At 35.4% G+C, this 24360-nt stretch overlaps 1 protein-coding gene across 2 annotated transcripts in view; it reads left to right on the forward strand.

Moving 5' to 3' along the window:
• Positions 1-2749: 2749 nt before the first annotated feature.
• LOC150098576 (ubiquitin carboxyl-terminal hydrolase MINDY-1-like) overlaps positions 2750-24360 on the forward strand; it is a 137826-nt gene continuing 116215 nt past the window's right edge. Inside the window, exons 1-2 of one of the 2 annotated variants that reach the window (XM_090404718.1) lie at positions 2750-2919; positions 17318-17861. In XM_090404718.1, coding sequence (XP_090260844.1) covers positions 17328-17861 — 534 coding nt within the window. In that variant the 5' untranslated portion in view covers positions 2750-2919; positions 17318-17327. Of the gene's footprint in view, positions 2920-4294; positions 4430-17317; positions 17862-24360 lie in introns of those variants that run through there. The other variant, XM_090404719.1, reaches the window with a different exon arrangement.

A 24360-nucleotide genomic window follows, 5' to 3' on the forward strand; every position in this document is an offset into this window, starting at 1 on the left:
CTGTTTACTTTTTATAATAAAGAGGAAAATGCATTGGATAAGGGTGTTGCATACACAGTGGTATATTTAGATTTTTCAGAGGCATTGGAAAAATTGCCACATGACAAGCTTATAATTAAATTGAAACGGTTGAGTGAACAGTAGCTTAGTTCGCTCGACTAGAGATTGAATGTATGATAGGTATCAGCGAGTTGTCTATGAGCAGGCGATATCCCAGAAGTGGAAAGTTACAATTAATGTACTCCAAGGGCTGTTTACGATCAATTGTTTTTTATTATGTATGTCAATGATATTGGGAAAGGTCTGAATAGTGATATGCAATTGTTTGCGGATAATGCCAAGTTGAGTAGAGATATAAGGAGCAGGGAAGATGCTGTGTGTCTGTATTAAAGTCCTTTGAAATAAGACTTTAATACGCTGGCTGAATGGGTAAATAAGTCGGGATTTCATTCAATGTTGCGAGGTGTGAGGTTTTGACATTTCTTAAGTAGAGATGGATGTAGATTTCATGGAGGTTTCATAATAATTATAATAATATCGAAACATCTGCTATTTGTGCAAGTGCCTATTAACTCCAGAGAACAAATCATTCGAGAGAAACAGATTATCGATTCAGTACCAGACAGCAAATAGCTCTCTCTCTCTCTCTCTTTCTCTCTCTCACATACGTCAAGTCTTCATTAGCTGCTTACTGCTATAGATTTCGATATACGAGGGTAGTCTGAAAAGTTCTCGAACTAACATTGAAAAAACGAATTTAGAATTTCAAAATTATTTTTATTTTCAACATAATCTCGCTTTAGACTACTACATTTATTCCAGTGATGCTCCAGCGCCATTATCCTGTCCCTGTAGTGGTTTTCAGTAAGATCTGCAAAATACCCCTCTACAGCTGCAATCACCTCTTGATTCGAAGAAAAGATGATCAGCGAGGAAGAGTTTATTATTATTATTATTACGCAACACCTCCAGGGAATCCATAGACTCATTGAGAGAGGGCACCCACTCTACAACTCTCCGTTTCCACCACTCTATCAACCGCGCCGACCACAACCACCACCATCACTAGTATTTCACACACAATCACAAACATCCATGCCAACAGCGAGATTCGAACCCACAGTCTTTTGGCTGGAGAGCGGATATGCTAAGCATTCGGCCAACCAGGCAGGCTTTTAGTTTTGGGAAGAGATAGAAGTCAGAAGGAACTAAATCTGGGGAATAGGGTGGATGTTCCAACAATTCATAGTGCAGATCCCTTAATTTTCCCATTGCCAAAACCGATTTGTGGGCTGCTGCATTGTCCTGAAGAAAGATGATTTTTTCTTCTGCAAACCGTATCTTTTCTGAGAAATTTTTTTGTCTAGTCTGGTTAAAAGATCGGAATAATGTTCCCCAGTTATTGTTTTACCCTTTTCAAGATAATTACTAAATAAAATGCCTTTAGCATCCCAAAACACCGACGTCATGACCTTTCCTGCTGATGGAACCGACTTTGTCTTGTTTGGTGCTGAACGACTAGCTTCTGTCCACTGATTTGACTGCTGTTTGGATTCTGGTTAATGGTGAATCCAAGTTTCATCCATAGTAATAAATCGATGCACAAAATCAGTTTTATTCTTGTTAAAACGCCCCAAGCACTGTTCAGAGATTTTCATGCGAGTGCGTTTTTGATCTGCTGTGAGCAAGCGCAGCACCCATCTTGTGCAAAGCGTTTTCGTTTGCAATTCTTCATGCAAAATATATCCTACATGTTCTTTTGAAATGGCTATAGCGTCAGCAATTTCATGCACTTTGACTCGCCGATCATCCAATAGCATATCGTGCACTTGATCAATGATTTCTACTGTTGTTACACTTTTTGGACGTCCTTAACGTGGATCATCTTCAAGGCTGGTAACCTTCTTTTACAGACAATTTTATAGCGTACGATGCTCAATTTTACCCATTTCAAAGGATACAGACAACTGTATAATACAAATTGCTTGATAGAATGACTTGCAATTTCACATGGATGACAGATGTACCAACTTAGAAAAAAAATCGTACCGATAGTGTTTCCATCTATGGTCGAGTCCGAGAACCTTTCATACCACCCTCGTACATTTCAAACTCATCTTTTAATATGTTTGAAATGTATGGCATTATTGGCATTGTATTCCCACTCCTCTAAATCTTGTTGAAACATACTGTTCAGTGACCGTTTCAACTTACCAGAGTGGTGAAAGCAATTTTAGTATATATAATTCTGTTTAGAAAATATGTTTAAAGCCATATTCCTTAAAATATGAAATATGAAGTCAAGTGTAAAACTGTTATTAAGGGAATTTGATTAGTTTTGAAAATAATAGACCTCTTATTTTAACCTCAATGTCCAATTGGCAACTTTTTCCACTCCTAATAGTTTCTTTACCTAAGTATAAATTTACGAATATAACAAGTCGCAAGACGACCTTGACTGTAAAACCATTATAAAAAAAAAAACACGAATTTTTTAAATGAATTCTGAAATCCTCTCCGAAAATAATATATGCATGATTTTATTTCTCTCTCTCTCTCGATATATATATATATATATATATATATATAGTCTTCGGACTCCTTGGAGGTGTCACGAATAATAATAATAATAATAACAAGAACAATAATAATAATAATAATGTATTTATATTTATTTTTTAAGCTTCCGTAGGATGGTGTCCGTTCGTTCTCCTCATCGATTTGCAATGGAAGGGATTGCTTCCGGTTATTCGCCACACTTCGGACTCCTAAAATAATGTAGTGGTAGTAGCTGTAGTAGTAGTAGTGGTGTATGTCTGAGGAATTTGCACACTGTAAGCTTGTTCATTTATAGTTATAGTTGGTTTTATTTATTTCGTTTTACACCACAGTGCCTGTTCACTGGAGTCAAAAGAAAAGGTAAACATTTTTGACATGCTTTACTATTTGATTGCATCAAAACTCACCGTTATTGACAACTGGGATCTCTAGTTTGTCTAGATGAACGATCGCTTGTATCGTTTTCGTTAAGAAATGTGCGGGGAAAAGTGTATGTGGGTTCAAGTATAATTGAACTAAAGAATTTGTAATATTTCGTATATGATCAGATGATATAAACACGATCCTCGTATGATTTTCTTTTTTAGATTATTGGTGTCGCTGTTTCCTTATTGAAACAAGGTGCGTAGAATAAAACTTAAAAACAACAGCAGCACTGTAACTGTATATTTATAATTTCGAATATAAAATCGAAAAATTAGTCGTTCATCTCTTTCTCCATCAAGTACACTAAAAAAATGTGCTGCATCACTTACCTGAAGTTGAGATTGTTAATGCACCTTGCTGTATTTTAAGTGAAGTAGGACTCTCGGGGATAGTTATAATGTAGAAACATAAGATATATTCATTGAGTAGAGTATAATTTGATTTTGAAACGATCATCGATTCAATGCTTTCTCATTTCATTTAATTTGGTAAAAGGCCGTGGTGATGATTATATAGTTAAGAGGTCTTTGCTGTTCAGGCTGATGTTTTATATACTTATTTGGAGCTTCGGAGTGTCGTCTCATTGGTCTTCTAACATCGCAGAACTGCATGTTTACTACAAACGCCTCACTTCGTTGATATTCTTTTTCGTACCTAGTTCTAGATTGCATGTAACAAATGTTTTGAAATAAGTTCTGTGACTCTTCACTTATAGATCCAAGTGTTTCATGATAAGCAGTTTGCTGTTGTGGCGAAATATTGGAATAAATTATTCCTCTATGCATGTTACTTAAAATGGCATTCAGTTGTCATTCGATGAAAGAAATACACCACCCCCTTCCGACTTTAACACTTGCTGTGCATTTTATGTATAAGGGATTAAGGAATTTTTTTAAATTGCGCAATATAATTTGACTCACTCTTATAGAGGTATAACATTAATAAACATTTTAGCAGAATCGAATACAAACTTTAGCTGGTTAAAATCGAATATTTTAACCAGCTAAAGCAACTTGTTTCATTTACGAAACCAAACTTTCAGTATATTATAATTTAGTGGCGTAAGAGTTGGCTAACCCGAATCAAAACAAGCTGACTTTGGTATATAATAACTACGATCGAACGTGCAATATGAGAGGTTTCATGTGCTTTACGCTATATTTTAAGAGTCACTCACTAGACAGTTGCTTTAGCTTGGTATAACATTTAACAATCCATGTAGACCCATCGAAATATTTAGAGTCCTCCCTGCAATAGCTGTTATAAGCCCAAAATATTTTAAATTAGTTCTAAAAAAGTTAGGAAACTTGTTTTTCCCGGTGGGTTTTGTTTATGCGAGAAGGAAAAATAAAAATTGCTATGCACCACATATCATTACTTGCATTCTCTAAAAGACTGAATTGAGGACTGGTTTATGGTTAGCAGCTCCGGAAAACAGTGACAAGTAAAATAATAAGCTTTTATGAAATTATTAAAATATAAGTTATTTATATGAAAATACTAATTTAATTTTTCATTATTATTTTTTAAAATTTTGTTATTGTTTTTGTGCTATGTAATCTTGATAGATTCAACTATCTTATCAGTAACAGTAATATATATTAATTCATAGTACCAAGATATGAAATTAAACATAGCTTAATGATTCCAGTATTCCATCTGGGTTATGGAGATGATATTATCAGGGTTGAAATAGAAGAACACAGCATACATGAATGTAGGCAGGCTCACTAAGGAAGTGAAAATGAGTAGACTTAAGAACTTTATTCTCTTAGAAAGTGAAATATTTTTTTTCATCATCTTAGAAGGGCATCCTCTATGGGTGTTAATCAGTAGTTGTAAATTTCTTTTAAGGTTACACGGTGATCGGCATTCGTATTTATGAATTTAGTTTAGGGACACAAAACACACGTGTTGAAAAGATTATTTTACTGATTAATAATAAAATAATAACTTGACGTTTCGACCTCTGTATTGAGGTCATCAGAAGGATACATGTGTATAAGAAGAGTAGTTGTAAATGTTGAAGAGGAAGCCTTAAGATTACAATTTCCCACATTAAATTAACATTTCATTTCATTCCTTAGTTTTGTGAATTATTTCCATCAAGTTATTCAGTTTTATCCAGCATTCAAGATGACATATGATCTTTATTTTTGTTAAGTATTTCTGTTTGTATAAAGAGAATATGTTGCCAGTTCAAGACTGCCTAATAATGTCTCTGAATTATTATTAATACATAAGCATAATGTTATGTGTGAATGTCCTTGTAACTCAATCATCATATGCTAATATCACAAGATTTGTTCATCTAGTATAAACATTGAAATTTAACTTTCCTCATTACTATAGATTTAAATATCTAATTCAATATTCGATATTAAATATTGAAACATAAGCAGACCACATAATGATAAAATTATAGTGACAGAATGACAATTGCATTAGAAATTATTATTTATAGAATTTTTGGCTATGTTCCTAGCTGTTGCCAATGCAGATGAAGTGAGATAAACATAATAAGAATAACACTTAAATTGCAACATTTGATTGCAACAATACATACAGGGGCGTGCCAGTAGTTTCCGACACCTGTATATGCAAAACTTTAGTTGGCACCCCCTATCTCTTCCCACTTCCAATAAAAAAAGCGCTTTAAAAAAACGTTTTTTGTAAAAGTATTTCCTCCTCTTTGGTGTTTTTACTATCCTAGTGCCTGTGTGCATTGCACATATGGTCGGCACACCCCTGAATACATACTGCAGGAGAATAACTTTTACTATCAGAATACAAAGAAATAAATTTGATAAATTTAGGATGACTTCCCAAAATTGGGAAAGTTTAAGGCAGTCGCTTTTGCTGAAGTTCAGACTGTGAATGTGGGCTTCACAACTTTCTTTATATACTCTTTCAAGAAGAAAATAACTTTTGTGTAGGGCTTTAGTTTTGTTCTAATTAATTCTATGCATGGTGGATAAGGCATGGGTAGTTAAAGCAAACTTATCAGACTCTTCTAGATGAATTTGAGTTGAACACACCATATATTTTAACAGAGGCCATGGACAATGGATTCTGTAAACTCTAGGATAAGAGAGAGGAGGATATTTGTCTTTTGGGGAGGTTAGAAATGAATTTAAACAAAAAAAAAAAAAAAAAAACTGTATGGAAAGAAATTTGTAGGGTCAATCTAGCAAAGAAATCTTGCAATTTTCTTTAATTGTCCTTTTAACACACGGAATTGAAATTCGAGGAACTTCTTCTTGAGGAGGATTAGGATGATTATTTCAACTGTTTTTGTATTATAACCATTAGAGATGAAAGCAGATCTGATAAATGCAGTTCATTACTTTAGAGAATCAGAAGAACATCACTTATATGCATTGTGAGCTAAAATTTTAATCATACAATATTTCTGACAGGGGTGATGATAAGCAACATAAATATATTTACCTGTATGAGTTGGTTTCCTGTATATTGAGAACTGAAGACCTGACACAAAATAAGAACATCAAGAAAGGGAAAGCATTTGTTATCTTTTACTTCAAGATTTACTCTTCACAAACATCCTGCTGGCTGATACAATAGAATTACTATGCAATGTTTTTCCTTCTGATGCAAAATTATTAGAATTTTTCATAAATTCAGGTTCTTTTTGTTAAAATAAACTGTACAAGCAGAAGAAACTGCAAGGAGGTCTCCTTTTCCCCTACTTTAGCAAACTATTTTATGGAACATTTTGAACAATATTCTCAGCAGTTTTTTTCCCTAAGCTATCCATTTGGTACAGATATGTTGATTGATGTTTTTGTTGTATGGAACTCTTCCTTGTCTGAACTTCATTAACTTCTTGAGAAAATTGATTCAGTGAAGCCCAGAATTAAATTTGTGCTTTAAGTAGATGATAACAATTGCTTCCCCTTTCTAGACATGCTTATTCTGCACCAACCTAATGGCAGTCTACAGTTCTCAATATGCAGGAAACCAACTTATACAAGTAAATAAATTAATGCCACTTCACATCATTATCCTTGTTAGAAATATAACATGAATTAAACTTTAGTTCACCCTGCACATTATTATTACGTGACACCTCCAGGGAGTCGAGACTCCTCGATAGAGGGGTATCTACTATACAACTCTTCTCCACTACTCAATCCATCAACTACAATGAACTGCAACTACTATCATCATCTACACGAACACTATCTATAGCCACCACAGTAATTTCACAGACAATCACTAACATTCATGCCCATGGTGGGATTCGAACCTGCAGCTGTTTAGCTAAGGAGTGGATATGCTAACCACTCGGTCAACCAGGCCGGCTGTTATAAGTTATGTTCTATTTATTTCACTTTTAAATAAGGAACTGTCATTTATCAGATCAACTTTCATCTATAATACAAAAATAATTGATAAAAAAAATAGTAATTATCACTTTCATTTTAATTCTCCTTGAGAAGTTTCTAGAATTTTAGTTCTCTTGTGTTAAAAGACTGTCAGAGAAAATTGTGAGACATCTTTACCAGATTGATCTTCAAGTTTTTTTTCTGTCCATTTTGAAAAATAAATTCCTTCCTAGCCTTTCTGAAAGACAAATATCCTCTTCTCTCTTATCCTAGAGTTCACAAGATTCCTTATTCATGCAACCTTTGTTGTTACAGATTAGTCATTCAGCTCGGATTCCTTTTAGAAGAACATCATGAGCATATTTTACTTACAGAGTCTGAAACATCCAGATAGTGTTTAGCCAGCCACACTTTATCCAATAGGCATAGAATTTCATGAAAGGAAGAAAAAGTTAATGGAATTTATTCCAACATGCATCCACCTTGGGCTGGAGTCTCACACAGTTCTGTTTTAAGCCCACTCCTATTTTTCATCTATATGAACAATATCCATCCTCACATAATAAATGACACAAAAATAGCATGCTATGCAGATGATATAGCAATCTAGCACACTAGCAGTAATCCTCAACAATCTAAAAAAAGTCTTAAATAATTCAATAAAAGACTTAGAAAGATGGGCAAAGATGAACTTAAATTACAGATAAACCCAGAAAAACAAAACTGAGCATCTTCTCCACTGATTAAAAAAAAAAAAAAAATAGACACAATTACAACCCTCAAATCAAAATATATAATACCAAAATAGAAAAAACAGAGGCTCCAAAGATTGACAACTGAGATTTACAACTCATATTACAAGTATATCTAATAAAGCTCTTAAAAAGCTTAATATCATCAAAAGGCTTTGTGGAACAAAGTGGGGTGCAAAACCAAAGACACTCAAAACTACATATATAGCACTCATATGACCCACTATGGAATATGCCTCATCAATCTAAGCTCCAGCTTCTACTAGCTCAAAAGAAAAACTTGTACAATCAAGAGCAGCAAAAATTATTATAGGTGCAGTCTCATCCATGAATAATTTAAAAGCTCAACAAGAGTGTGGGCTTGACATACTAGAAGACAGAAGAAAACTCTCCACAATTAAATTCACTAAACAGAATCGGGAAATGCACAACAGGATCACGTCTCACTCAGGACTTTCGATGCCTGGACAAGAAAATCTAGACTAAAGAGATCATCTACATTACGTTATGATCATGAAATTAGAAAACAGATCGACTTAGAGCACCTGTCCATTGAAATAAGCAAAGAGCCATTTTTTACGCCTACCTATTCTAGCAAAAAACACAATGGTAAACTTAAATCTCCTAGAACATTGTTCAAAAAAGGATTCAGAACAAGAAAATAAAAGGACTTGATGTTATACATCACTTAAATAATCCAAACCATGTCACTGCCTACACTATAGATCATCTGATGAAGCACTCAACCAAGGAGGTTTAGGGTTTTTTTTAACTCTACCTGGAGGTGAGGAAATGCAAATCAAAATCACAGCTGTCAATTGTGAATTAACAGCCATACAAACAGCTCTCAAATTCTATCTCTCAAAAACATTACAGAAAGAATTGATTCCAGCCCATGTAAATATTGACAGCAAGAAAGAGCAGACAGACTAGCCAAAGAAGCAAGATACTTACCTCAAAAATTACACCCACTATCGCTAACTGATGCTAACTCTGTTGCCAAAATAAGATTGGTAAAACAAACTATCAAGAAGAAGAATGAAATCAGTGAAATTAATGAAAATAGAGAAATAACCACAATCATCACCAGACTAAGGATGGAACATTTTAAAGGAATGAAAATTCAGCCAGATGTTGCTAGGAGCTATGAAACATGCAAGAACTGTCCAGGAGTTGAACTAACACCTGTCCATATTTATTCTTGTCCAGCAATTGCTGCTGCTCTACAGAAAATTGACAATAACTCTAGAGAAAAGCTCTATTCCATCAAAGTTCAACAGATTACCAAAGCAGTTCTACAGATTCACGGTCATATCTAGAAGCTCTTCAATGGACGCAACAACAACATAGAATTTGTTGTAACAAAACTGTGCTACACAAGAGTTTTCTTCTTCTTGAAAGATTATACAGTGTACCTATTAATGAGACAACAATTCTTATATCGAAACAAAGGACTATATTTGGAATTGTTATTTACACCGATTCAAAATAATGTCCCCCTCCAACTTTACACAACATTTATCTGTCATGCCGGTGTTCGAAGGCACAGTGGAAGTCCTGAATGGGAACCTCCTTCATTGTCTGGATCACACTGCAGTGGATGTGTCCTTACTGTCATTAAAGCACTCCCCTTTCAAGGCACACTTTATCTTTGGGAACAGGAAAAAGTCTGTGGCAGCCAAATCTGGTGAATGGGGGGGGGGGGGATGTTCGATCACACAGACTTTGAAGCCAGACTCTGCTTCATAAGCAATATACAGTGTGCAACAGAAACCAGTTGTTATGGAACAGTTCTTTCCTGACATGTTGAATGTGGGCATACAGACATTGCATTACTCTTAAATAATATACTGACTATTAACTGTGGTACCATCAGTAACAAATTCGTGGTGGATAATTACAGCAGTGTTGAAAAAACAACCATTGTCTTGACACTAAAATGCCAGAGCATGGAATGCTCTGACATTTTAGTTTTCAGATCAGATTAAACACACTAAATTTGATCACCAATGACAATTCTTTGCAGCACATCATGTTCTTGATCATTCATCATTATCATCAAGTTCCTGACATGTACCCACAAGGGGTGTACAGGATATGATAATACTACATGAAAAATTTACATCATTACTAACTTCCTATCTACAATTTTCCTCCAAATCAGTCTGCTACGTGTCAAGACTCCAACATTATCAGATCTTATATTTCTATCATCTAAGGCACTTTGTACCATATCAATCCACCTATATCTTGGTCTTCCTCTGGGTCGTTTTCCTGCCAACCTGGCAGAGAACACTTGTTTTGCTAATCTTTCCTCACCCATTCTGCTTAAGTGACCACACCACCTGAGATTAGCTCTGCTAACTCATTTCTGGATGCTGACAATGTAAAGTTCTTTCCTAATATCCTCGTTTTTAATATGATATTGCCATTGATGCCATCTGTTCGTGCCCCTAATCTTTTTCAGGACTCTCATATCTGCAGTCTCTAGTCTTTGGTCAAGTGTTTTACTTCTGACCCAGCTCTCAGATCCATAAGTTAAAACTGGTTTGAACACTGTCTTGTATACAGCTAATTTAGTGTTCCGACTAATTTCTCTCTTATTCCATATGAATTTATTCAGTTGACTGCCTACCATACCAGCTTTGTTGATTCTGTTGTCTACTTCCTTATTTAATTTACCATCATCAGTAAAAATTGTGCCTAAGTAGCTGAAATGCTTTACTTGTTCCACAGGTTCCCTGTTCACAACACAGTTGACATTTTCAATAATTCTAATTATTTTCATTGTCTTTGTCTTTTTAATGCTGACCTTCATACCATATCTATTACAACAGTTATTCAATTTAGTCTTGCAAACTTGTAGCAGATTTATTTAGAAGTATAACATTGTCCACATAAAGCAAAGAGCTGACATTAACATCTCCAATTCTAATACCACTTTCCTTCATAATGTGATCAATATAGATAATGAATAACAGAGGGGATAATGTACATCCTTGTCTCACACCAGATTTAACATTAAACCATCTTCCTGTACTTCCTTCAATTCTAACTGCTGACTTACAACTCAAATAAAGACTACGTATTGCTTGATATAATGCCCCATTGGAACCTTGTCATATGCCTTTTCCAGATCAACAAAACTTAAATACAGATCTTTGATATATTCCCACGCTTTCTCAGCTATTTGTCGTAAAGTGAAGATCTGATCCTGACAGCCTCTATTTGGCCTGAATCCAGCTTGTTCTTCTCCAAGCTTTTCTTCCACAATTCTTCTCAACCGTTTCTCAAGTATGCTTGCATAGATCTTGCCAGGAACACTCAGTAGCTCTGTAATTCTCATATTCAGTTTTATTTCCCTTTTTATATATGGGTACTATGAGAGCTCTACTCCAATCATCAGGAATTCGTCCCCCTCTGTTCAGGCATTGTAAACTATGCAGTGCAGCCACTGTAAGACTTTTATACCACCATACTTCAGCATTTCTGGTTGAATATCATCTACTCCTGCTGCTTTTCCACATTTCAAGCCTTTGATGGCTTTTTCTACTTCAAGTATGGATATGTATTCCTGACTGTATGCCTTTTGAGTGTTTTTTACCACTGTGCTATCACTGCTTGTTTCATTTAGCAATTTTTCGAAGTAATTACCCCATACTTCACGGATATCTTTTTCTCCTCTTTTCATTTCACTTTTATCTCTTATTCCTTTTACAGCACTCTTTGCTTCATTTCTGAGCTTCTTCAACAACAACATCCAGAATATTTTGCCACCTTCTTGATATTTATTTTCTATGTTCTTGCGAAAGTCCTCCCATGACTTTTGTTTAGCTAGTTTTACAGTGTTTTGCTTTCTTACATTTGTCTCTGTATTCTCTAAGAGCAAAAGCTGACTTATTTGACAGGAACTTTTGATATGCTTTCTTCTTTTCCTTCACCTCCTCTTTAACTTCCTGTGCCCACCATGGAGTTCTGATTTTTCTATCCTTGCAGACAACCTCACCACGTGCCTCTCTCGCTGAATTAACTGGGATTTCTTGAAGGCTTGCCACTGAATCTCCAAGGTTTGGTTCCTGTTCTCAAACTGTTTCATTATTTCTTGAATAATGTTTGTGTATTTTAGTCTATAGATCACATCTAAGAGCTGCTCAACTTTTATTCGCTTTTAAACTTTCTTACATGTTATTGTTTTCAATATCAAATTCAATTTTTTCCTGCTCAAGACTAAATAGTGATCGCTTCCAATTTCAAATCCTCTGTACACTCTGGTGTCCTGCACCACGGAGAAAACATCACTGTCAACAATAACATAGTCAATGAGACTTTTCTTATTACTTGTCTCTTCTCTCCATGTGAATTTGTGCACATTTTTATGTTGGAACATGGTGTTTGTAATAACCAGTCCATGTCCTGAGCAGAAATCCAACAGATATTTGCCATTATTATTAGCTTTGGTCTTTTCTTCAAATTTTCCCAAAATATTTTTGTATGTCTGACAGTCATTTCCTACTCTGCTATTTAGATCCCCAACAAGGACCGACTTTTCCTTTTTCATTGTGTGAGTTGCTTTTTCTAAAGCATCAAAAAATTCCTCCACTTCTACCTTAGTAGAACCTTCTGTGGGGGAAATAAGTCTCATTGTCCAATTCCCCATTCTAATATTTGCCCACATCACTACTTGAGACTGCCTGCCATTCAAGAAGATTAGCCTCGTATTTTGTGTTGAATACTATGGCTACTGCTTCTTTTCCTTGATTGTCATTTCCTGAATATAACATTTTGTATTTATTGCTCAGAAAGATCTCACCAGTTTTTGTCTTTTTTTGTTTTAGTCACTCCTATTATGTCGATCTGGTACTTATTTAATTCTTCAGCTAGCTCCATTTCTTTGCCATTCATGCTTCTTATGTTGATAGTACCGATCTTTAACTCTGATGTTGATGGGGTGTGCTTTCAGATTTCTTCCAGTAGCTGATTTTTCGCTGTTTGCCCTGGTTCCCTGGCAAAAACAACAGGGGGGGCTTGTTTAACTGGCCGACGCCCCAGCCGGCATGAAATTTTGTCATGTTGTACAATCATTTTCTATATTTCTTTAAGTCAATAAGAATACAATTTGGTGAGCTAAATCCCAAATTGCGACCCCATCCTCATTCGTTCAGTATCCAGGTAGATACCCAGGAGGGTGCACCACGAGAAGGTGAGGATTGGACATTAGGTCAGAAGCCCTGGTCGGTTCTCAGCATTCCTTTAAAGGCTATGTGGAGGTCTTCTCTCAGTTATACAGCTTCGACCCTTAAGCACCCCTCTTGATCATTCATGGATGAAATTTTGACAACATGCAACCTGATGCTCTCTCTGTTCTTGTGTCAACTTGTGTAGCACAAACCTTGAACAAATCTTCCTCTTGCACAAATCTCTCAGATTAATTTGGCCATTTCCTTACTGACACCAAGCTGTACAGTGAGTATCCTAGTGGTTATTTGCTTGTCATACGTAACAATTTCTGTAACTTTCACCACATTTTCATTTGTCTGTGCAGAAACGCCATCCAAAGTGTGGTTCATCCTACAGGGACTCACTCCCTCTTTAAAACATTGAAAGCTAGTGGTACACCTCTGCACTGCTCAGACAGTCATTGGCATAAACTTTTTTTTTAGGTCTTGGTACACTTCTGTAGCAGTTTTTCCTAATTTACAGCAAAATTTTATCACAGCTCTTTGCTTCATGACTCAACTTCTGACATGCTTCTCTCGCACACACTTACTTCAATGGTTGCCACACAAAAACTGCTGCATCACCTGATTGAAAGTTGCATTTTGATTACAACACATTCTAGCTGTCCAAACTATAAATATGTTTGTTTTATTCAAAGGGCTGTGCTGTAAAAAATCAATCTTATTACTTAACAGGTACACTGTGTAGTATAACCTGGTTTCATCGACATTAAAGCTATCCTCTGAACTTAAGTGTTTAATTTCATTTTCCAAACATTTTAAAGTTTAAACTTTACTCATTCCGATGACTTAAGTTCAAACCGACCAATAATGGTTGGTTTCTCATTAATACCTCTTAAGTCATTATTAACTTCCTTTATCTAAATTAATCTGTTGTCTGTCAAGAATCCAACATTATTAGATATTATATTTCCATCTTCTAATCCGATACTGTAACAGTCTACCTCGATCTTGGTTTTTGTTTTCCTCTGGGTCCTTTTTTCCCTGTTCCTAGCAAAAAAAAAAAAAAAAAGCTTCTTTTAATATTACTTCCAAGTCTTCTTGGAGTCTATTGACTCGTTGCAGGTGATCAAACACTCATAGACCACAATAAATATCATGCGTTGCTTTGAACACATTCAGTATTGGAGCACTCCCAACCTATTCTGGCAAGCCATTCCACTCGTTCACCACCTGCCAAGCAAAAAATCTCTTTCATCTCTTGACTCACATGGCCTTTGTACAGCTTCCAGGGATAACCTCTAGTTCTTACTTCACTCATTATCCTATGCAATAATTTCCCTGCATCTATTTGATAGGCTCCTCTCACCAGCTTATATGTCTCAATCGTATCACCTCTCCTCTTCCTGTCTGCCAAGCTCTGATGACCACATTCCCTTACTATGTCCTCATGTTTAATAAATCCAAACGTGGCCTAATTAGCGGCTTATAAAGTGGAACTGTCACCACCTTATCTTTTTAGGTCACTGTTCTTTGCATTATAGCAACGATTTTTTGCTAACTCTCAAAACTTTTGTACTTTGTCCCCTGAACTTCAGTTATTTATATATCAAAATGCCTGGATCCATTACCTCCACCTCACCTTTTGAAGCAAAGTTCCTCCAATGATAAACCTCATTCCATCTTCCTAATTTGGCATAATCAGCAAACAAGTGAATATCTCCTTTCACACCTTGAACTATATAATTGCTATACAAGTTAAACAGCAGTGGTCCCAGAAAAAACCCTGTGGCACTCCACTTGTCACCTTCCTTTTTTGGGACACTGCACCTCTATACACAATTCTCTGGCTCCTATTAGTCAACCAGCCTTGTAACCAAGCTACCAAATGACTATCCAACCCCATCATGCCCAATTTCAGTAGTAGTTTTTCATGTGGTATTTAATCAAATGCTTTAGAAAAATCCAAATAAATCATTGTATATGCATTTCCCCCAATCAGTACACTAGTCACTCTGTTATAAAACGTAACCAAGTTACTAAAGCATGACCTCCATTAACAAACCCATGCTGTTCTCTCAAGCCTTCCATCTCATAAGTGAAGGTTGTTGTCCCATTTGGTATCCCAACCATCTCAGCTGACTTTTTGAATTGTTTCTGTTAGGGATCTTTGCTGACTTTTTTCAAGATTGACACTATTAGGAATGTAATATTTCCATGTATATCCAAGTATTGTGTGAAGGCATGTTGTCACAAAGCTATTGATGATAATTGCTTGTTAAGTAGCAATGTTCCACCTGTAAATATGGCTTGACTGGTGGTTTTGTACAGACAAATTTTGGTGTTTGTGGTGATGAGATTAGATTTCCAGATATTAGACTTTTATGGAATTGTAGAACTTTGTGCTTTCTTTTCACTATGCCAATTAGAATATTGATGTAGGAAGCAAGGTCGAAAATCATTTACATTCTTTAAGAATGTGATCATCTAGCTAATATATCCTTCTGTTCTGTTCTTTAAGACTTCAGTTTGACTGTTATTGATTGCCAACCCAACCAATGCTGCATTTTTACATAAATTATTTGGTGGTTTTGGGCAGTCTGAATGTTATTCAAACAACATCATCTGCAAAAAAAAAATACTTGCCAAATCTTCTAGAGTTATTCTATATCCATTTCCCGTGATTCTGAATACATAATCAAGGGTAATAATAAAAAGATATGGTTCTAGACAGTCTCTCTGGAAAAACTCCAGTGGAAACAGGAAAGCTCTGTCATCTCTCCACAGACCATTATGCTTGCATAATTATTTTGGTATGGCTCTGATTTTGCTTTGATTATTTTCAAGGGTATGTCATAACTAAGATGAACCCCATCATCATCAAATTCCTGACATGTACCCTGAAGGGGTGTACAGGATGTGATAGTACTACATGAAAAATTTACATCATTACTAACTTCCTATCTACAATTTTCCTCCAAATCTATCTGTTACCTGAGACTCCAACATTATCAGATCTTAATATGGTCATGATGGTACAACATGGCAGTTTTGAACCTTCCTTTGTCTATTGATTGAATCAAATCAAAGGCTTTTAAGAAATCTAAAGTTTAAAGCTTAGTTTCTCAAGTATACTTGCATAAATCTTATCAGGGACACTTAGTAGGGAAATTCTTCTGTAATTCTCACCTTCAATTTTATTTCCCCTTTTTATAGATGGGTGCTATGAGAATTCTACTCTAGTCCTCTGGCCAAATTTTTTATTATTATTATTATTATTCAGGCCTCCATGGAGTCAAAAGACTTGTCGTGGGAGGTCCTTTCTAAGAAACATAAGTCTATCAAGACTCATCGAGGGAGGTCCATCATAGGAAACACAAAGTCTATCATACCACTCCTTAAATGCATTGCTGTTCTCGCTCTCACCACTCCATCAGGCAATGCATTCCATGGTTCAACCACCCTCCATGCAAAGAAACCACTGCTCACCCTCTTTCTCACAGTTTCCTATTTTTATACATCCATCTTTGATCATTTGTATATAGAGACTTTATGTTAAATTGCCTTTATATACCATAATGCAAAGCATACATCCTTTAGGATGAGTGTGTAATTCTATGGATTATCAGAAAGGCCACAATTCAGACTGGTTCTGACCTTTATTGAAGGCCCATTGTTTGCTTACACTTGGATAAAGGATTCCAACAAAAATATAATTTCTGCGCATTTTTAATTTATAACCAAATGAATATAATAATACTCATAGTAATATTTTCAGTTATTGGAATCATATGAAAGTTTGTATATTTTGGTGATTTATATTCATTCTCTGATATCTGAGACTATAAATTGGCATTAATATCAGTGATCACATTAAGCACCATCCACTATATAATAATTTTTATAATTATTTAAATGTTCTCACATTAATATTGACAACTGGAATAACATAATTTTTCCTGAATTCTAGGACATGTATATATTATAATTCAGATGATTTCAGTTTGTTTCCATTATTTATATATATATAATTTTTTTTTTTGTATTTGTTTAGATCATTTGAAATGGAGCCAACTGATGGAAAAAATGACCCCAGTAGTAGTAGTGATGTTCCTGCAACAGAACTGCCAGAAAAGCAGCTGTCAACACAAGAAACTAGTCAGAATTTAAATATTAACTTAGATACATCACTGTTATCAACATGTCCTTCAGATGCCAAAACAACTAATTTACCAGAGGAGCCCACTAATAACTCTGTTGCAGTGGTCTCAGATGAAACTGTAGCAAATGTGAATATTGAAACTCTTGTAGATGTTCCTCTTATTCAAGAAAACAACCAGGAGTTAAATGAAGTGACTAGTGTTGATGTCGAAACTGGTGAACAGATTATCAGTAGTTCAGACAGTACAACAATTGAAGGTAAAGAAGCTGAAGGTGTTTCTAGTGAACCAACTGAGGCAGTAGTAGCTCCAGAACCTCAAGTAGAAAGTTCAGAAACACACAGTTCTCCATCTACATCTGTAGAACCACAGCAATCATCATTTTATCATATTAAGTGGATTAACTGGAAAAATCAGAGGACACCCATTATAACTCAGGTGTGTATCAGACTGACATTTTGCTGGCTTAAATTTTTGAATTTCTTAGGAGACATAATAAGAGGATAGTAAAAAAACAAAAAAAAAATAGTTTTTTCAGCTAATATGAAGAATATATGGAATAACTTAACAGTGGGGTATGCATGCTAACAGTTTAGATAGGTTTAGGATTCATTTAAATAAATGTCATGTTGAGAGCAGATTAAATAATCAGTTGATCTATGGATCATTAGTAATTAATATATTGTTAGCAATGTTGTTAGATCTTATATTCTGTAGTTATTTGTATCAGTAATCTCTTAGATGATAAAAATTGTAGCTATTAAATTTAATATTGTTCCTTCTGGTAACCAAACTTAAAATTAGGTGTTTTTAAAATTCTAGTAGTACTTTAGAAAGTCTAAATGTAATTATAAGACCCAGCAGTATCAAAGACCTTACAAATAGCAGATTAATTTGGAAAAAATAATTGATAGGAGCTAGTAATAATGGAAATCTAATTATATGCTACTGTTATGGAATCCTATATACTCTTTGCGCATACATGTCAGAAAAGGATTATCTGTTGATCTATCCAAGGGATGCTACTTAAAAGTGGGGCTGTACACTATTCAGTAACATAACACTTCATCAGGGGATGAAGTGTTATGTCATCAGAGGATGTTATTATAAATGAGGTGTCAAATCTTCCCCCATTTGGTCAGAGTGACCATGAAGTGGTTACTTGGCTGGTTGTTATCCTTTCCTGACAGAAGTCTATACAGGGAAACCTCGCTTAATTTGATGTGATTAATTAATCCATCAATTAATGCATGCTAAGTGAAATCACATTAAGCGAATGCAATAGGCAATAATTATAATTCATCCATCAGTTAGTGTAAATCTAAAAAAAAAATTTATAGTGTAATTTGCAATGAAAAATTTATTCGAGGATAAAATCATCAAAGTTAATAAAAATCAATTGCTTAAATTTTTATTTTATTTAATGTCTAAACATTGATTGAGCTACTTTATTTAATATCTACATTTGAATTGAGCTACTTTATTTAATATCTAATATTTGATTGAGCTTCTTCTTTAGTATTCTGCAGTTGAGCAGGTTCTTCTTTTAGTAGCAGAAACTTTCTTTCCACTCTCTTCTGTTCTGAGCCTTCTCTTTCAAGGTTGTGTACCTGTCTTCATTGAGCATGTCATCTAGCATTGTTTTCTTTACTCTTCCTCTGAATCTTTTTCCGGCTATTTTTCCTTTGATGGCATCTCTGATGATTCCATTCCCTCTCAGAATATGTCCGATCCAGTTTCCCTTGCTTCTTTTTATCCTCCTTATTTAATATCTAACATTTGATTGAGCTTACAAAAAAAAAATAAAATAAAATTAAGTAAATATGTTTGAATAGTGCTTGACTTTTTCATCTTGTCATGCAATTTGTAATAGTTGGCGATTGCTTTATCAAGATTTCAGCCGACTTTGAAGCTTCATTCCATATCAGGATCAGCATCAGACAAAAATTTCCTTGAGATATTTCATAAAGGTGTTTCATCCTTGTGAATTTCACATTGTGGAGAGTTTGAAAGCATTTGATGATGAGGAGGAGAGACTGACTGTGAGTGAGCAAGAGGTATATGGGAAATTGAGCAAATTTCATGTTCATAAGATATATCGTCACATATTTTGAAGGAATGTGCCAGGAAGTTGACATTTGCCTTGACATATTTGTTTAATATGAGTCTTACATTGGGTCTAGTCCTAAAGGAGTGGAAGGTAGGCAAGATTCTGCCACTTCATGAGGGAGGTGATAGAACTCAGGCATCAAATTATAGGCCAATCTGTGTGTCAAGTGTTGTGGTTAAGTTGTTGGAAAGGCTGGTTAGAACCAGGATCCTGAATTGGGTTGTTGACAACAGTAGTATTATCTTTGGACAGCATGGATTTGCTAAAGGGTCATCATATTTTAGTAATCTGCTTATTTATTACAATAAGCTGATGGCTTCATTGGATCTCTGATCCAATAGTTGGATCAGAGATCCAATGAATTGTATTGGGTTATGTATTGGGGAGCAATATCCTGGAAGACTGAAAATCACTAGTGTAGTGCTTCAGGGTTCTGTTTTACGGTCTTAACCAGTATGTTAATGATATTGGGGAAAATTTATTATTATTATTGTACAGGACACCTCTATGGAGTCCGAAGACTCATCACAGGAGACACAAACTATTCATACAATCTATCATACCTCTCCTTGAACCCATTAACAGATAAAGCACTCATAACTGACTCTGGCAACCCATTCCACTCATTCACAACTCTCCAAACAAAAAAATCCTCACACCTCTACTAACCACACCTTTATTCAACTTCTAAGGATGGCCCCCTCTAGCCAAGTGCTGAAACATTTCCCCTGCAACAATTCTTTAAAACCCTTTAAGCAACTTAAACGTTTCTTAAAGGATGAAACAAACCACTCACTATCTTGGCTACTCACATATGAATCTTCTCCACCACTACCACATTACCAAGAAACCCAGGAGACCAGACTTGAGCACAGTAATCCAGATGTGGACATATCAAGGCCTTATAAAGAGGAATAACAACTTATCTCTACTTGTTGGTATGTTCTTCAGTAGCCATGTAATTTTATAGGCTATCTTTAGCAACCTTAGCAATATGTCTTCTAAACTTTCAACTCTGTCTACCACCACCTCTAAATCTCTAGCTTCCTGTATTTTGTCAAGTACGTTGTCATCAGTGTGTCACACAACTTGTGATCTGTTTATCCCAAATTACATAACTTTACATTTCTCCACATTGAACTGATATCCATTTTTTTTTGCCCATACTGACAGCCTATTTAAATCATCCTGCCAGCTCTTCACATCGCCTTGATTAACTATTACTCTACCTAATTTTGCATCATCAGCAAACAACTGAATATTTCCTTTCAAGTTATTTCCAATATCATTTATGTACAAATTAAACAGTGATAGTCTTGGCATTGAACCTTGTGGCAAACCACTAGTCACCTGTTTTCACCATGATTCTGTCCCTCCACATTTTTTGATATTTGTCCAGCAGCTTCCCTCTTATCCACTTAGCCAGTGTCATATCCATCCCATCTGTTATAATTTGCATGAGTTCCATGTGGTATTCTGTCAAATGCCTTTTGTAAAATCTAGCAGAATCGCCATATAGCCATTTCCTTTATCCAACTCAGCTGTTGCTCTGTTATAAAATGTAATTGGATGAATGATTTGTAATGGGGTTATTCATTTGTTTGCAGATGATGCAAAGTTGGGATGAACTATGAAGAGTAGAGCAGATGTTGTAGCCTTGCAAGAAGACTTGAATAGGCTGATTGAAGCCAGTTTAATATTGCAAAATGTAAGATTTAAAAATTTGGAAAATAAAGATGGAATGTAGAATTTATGCTTGGTGGGGATATATTGTTGGAGATGGAGGAAATAAGAGATCTTGGGGTGATGGTGGATACGGATCTAAAATATAGAGGATGCATTGCCAAAATTGTGAGGAACGATTGCGATGAACAAATTTTGGGAACGATGTAGAGGACACTGAGTTATAGAAGTAAAAAGATTCTGGTTCCATTGTATCAGTCCTTGAGTAGGCCACATATGACCACTATGCACAGATTTGGTCACCTCATATTCAAAAGGATGAAGAGATGTTAGAAAGGATCCAGAGGCAATTGACTTAATGTAGTTGTGTAAATGGGGGGGGGGTATCTCCTTTTATATACCTTATAATTTTCCTTATGTCTCTATTTATCTCTTTAAGCTATACTGCCTCCCTTTACTTTAGGTACTTCCATGCCTTCTATAATGTTATAGTATTCCTTCCTATATATATTACTTTATAGTATGACTCCTTTTCTGCTTATTCTAACTGCCTTCTGCACTTGCCTTCTTATTCCTTGAACACCAGTGTTCAAGGAATAAGAAGGAATAAGTTTGATATGCTGCGCCACTGATGTCCATTTTCTAGTAATAAGAAGTGGTAAGTGCATCGAAAAATTAATTATCAGACGACACTCTATTAAGAGTTAAACAGCACATTTATTTACCATAAAACAATTTACACTATTATTTCATCAAAGAAAAAAAAAATTGCTTAGTTTAACTCCAAATAGCACAATTATGTTAAGATTCCCTTTCAATTTATGATAATCATGTCACATAAATATCCACTCCTTTCCAATATCAAGTTTCTATTCTAAGCAATTATACTATTAACAAACTGTAGCTCCTTAATTGTTATACACACAAGAATATCATTACACATAAAAGTTCAATCCTTATGATACTAAGATAATACTCTAGACAAAATACACCATTAACTAACTGTTACTCTCTGACTGTTACACACATAATTTTCTATTACTTATTAACCATTTTAAATCCATTCATTAACTTTGCTCAGATTCAGCAGTTTAATCTTAACAGTTCCCTAATAAAGTTCTCCTATAATTCACAAAATTGAAGAAAAAAATCGAACTCACTTTAGGGCTGCTACCCACTGCCTATTCTCATTCCCTGGCTTTGGATTGGAGTCCTGACCTTTTCCTCCCATATCAGGTTTTCTCCCCCTTTTTATGCCGGCGATTTACTAACGGCTTCTGTTGGGATGCTGTCCTCCCGTCACTCGGGCAAAGATTTTCAGCTTCAGGAGTGTACTTGCGTGTGCATTAAACTAACAGATCAATTCTTTCCTGCTCAAAAATTCCACTGTTCGGATAATAGCTCCTGGCAAAGGTTTGTCATCAGATCAAAAGCTTTGCCTGGCGGACTGACTCCTGTCATCTTTCTTACAGACCACTGGCATGACTTGTCCTCGATGGCTTATATCCGCCGGACAACCGCTGGGGTATCGGTGATGATCTACGGGTAACCGATGATGACTTTTAGATAACCGATGCCGACCTATGGATAACCGATACGTGATCTTCCAGCCAACACCTTTTATTCACCTCCTTTCGGATCTCTGCATGACGACATGGGACCCTGAATATTTCTGTGCGATCCCTTGTTCTTTCCTTGACACTGACCCTTTCTTTGATCTTCCACTACACTCCTTCAATCCTATTTGTTTTGGGCAGCGGACGTCGAAGTGCATCTGAAGTTTGTTGGTCCGTCTGACTAACCTTCAGTGTTTGCAGGTGGAAATCACAAACAACTTTCACATATCCTTATAAGGAGCTAATATACAACGTTTTCTGGTGGCAAGGTATTGCTTTTGTTCAATACGTTCTAGAATTTTCGTTTTAGGGCAGCAAGTACAGACAATTCCCATAGGGATTATTTACATTGACAAACTGTTTTAAATATACATAGACATACAGGTTATTTTTATAACATCCTTACAGGGCTTGACCTCTGTAAAAAAAAAAAAAAAAAAAAAAAAAAAAAAAAAAAAAAAAAAAAGATGAAAATGCTTTGTCATTTTGAAGCAATATCGAATTTTTACAGTTACTGATCTCTGGAATGTTGAATATGAAGAAAGATTGAGAAGATGTAATTTACAGAGTCTGGTAGATAGAAGGAAGAGGGATGATATGATAGACATGGAAGTTGGTAAGGGATTGTTGGATTAATGTTGAAGAGGTTTTTCATAAAATGGTAGGAAATGGGTCCCAGAGGGTGCAACAATGGGTGCAACACTAAGGACTTTGAATAAATGAGATAAAAGAGTGGCAATTCTGTCGTATGATCCTTGATCTGGCTAGACCTGAATAACCCAGATCTAGCCGCCCAGATTTGGAAAGGATAAATTAACCTTGGAGACAGCACAGAGGTAGCTAACAAAAATGACATCAGGACTCTACAATGTTAGTTATGAAGATGGACTGAAGACATACAAATTAACACTGTCGATTTGTGATTTGAAGATTACCTCTTCAAATTTTTATCAGAATCATCCCCAAGAACCCTTGTTGCATCCACTTCCTCTAGTATAGATCCATCAATACAGTATGCAGTCTCCCGTCTGTGGATTCCAAATTTCATGACCTCACATCTAATTGCGTTAAACTGACATCCCCATTTATTTAACCACCTTTCCATCTTATTCAAATCAAATCCTCTTGAAGAGCCAACATATCAGCTACTAATAACCCTCCTAATCTTCACATCATTTGCATATAACTGAATATCCTCTTGAAATCCAATGACAATATTATTGACATAAAGAGTAAAAAGCAATGGTCCAAGTTCTGATCCCTGTAGAACATGACTTGTGACTTTTGTCTTCTTTGAAACTGCTCTACCATACACAATGCTCTGATGTTTATCAGACAGCCAATTTCCAATCCAATTCATTAATCTGATATCTAACTTCATGTGTTGCAACTTAAATAACTTATGTGGTACTCTATCAAATGCCTTTGCAAAATCCAAAAAAATGGCAGTGTATATGCTTTCCCTGCTTTTGTCACTTTACGTGTGTTTTGACGAAGTAGTTGTTGGAAAACATTTATTTTATTTTTT

The sequence above is a fragment of the Typopeltis vanoorti genome, chromosome 15 (assembly GCF_054136105.1).
Source record: "Typopeltis vanoorti isolate ZY-2024b chromosome 15, IOZ_Tvanoo_1.0, whole genome shotgun sequence".
Classification (NCBI taxonomy): Eukaryota; Metazoa; Arthropoda; class Arachnida; order Uropygi; family Thelyphonidae; genus Typopeltis; species Typopeltis vanoorti.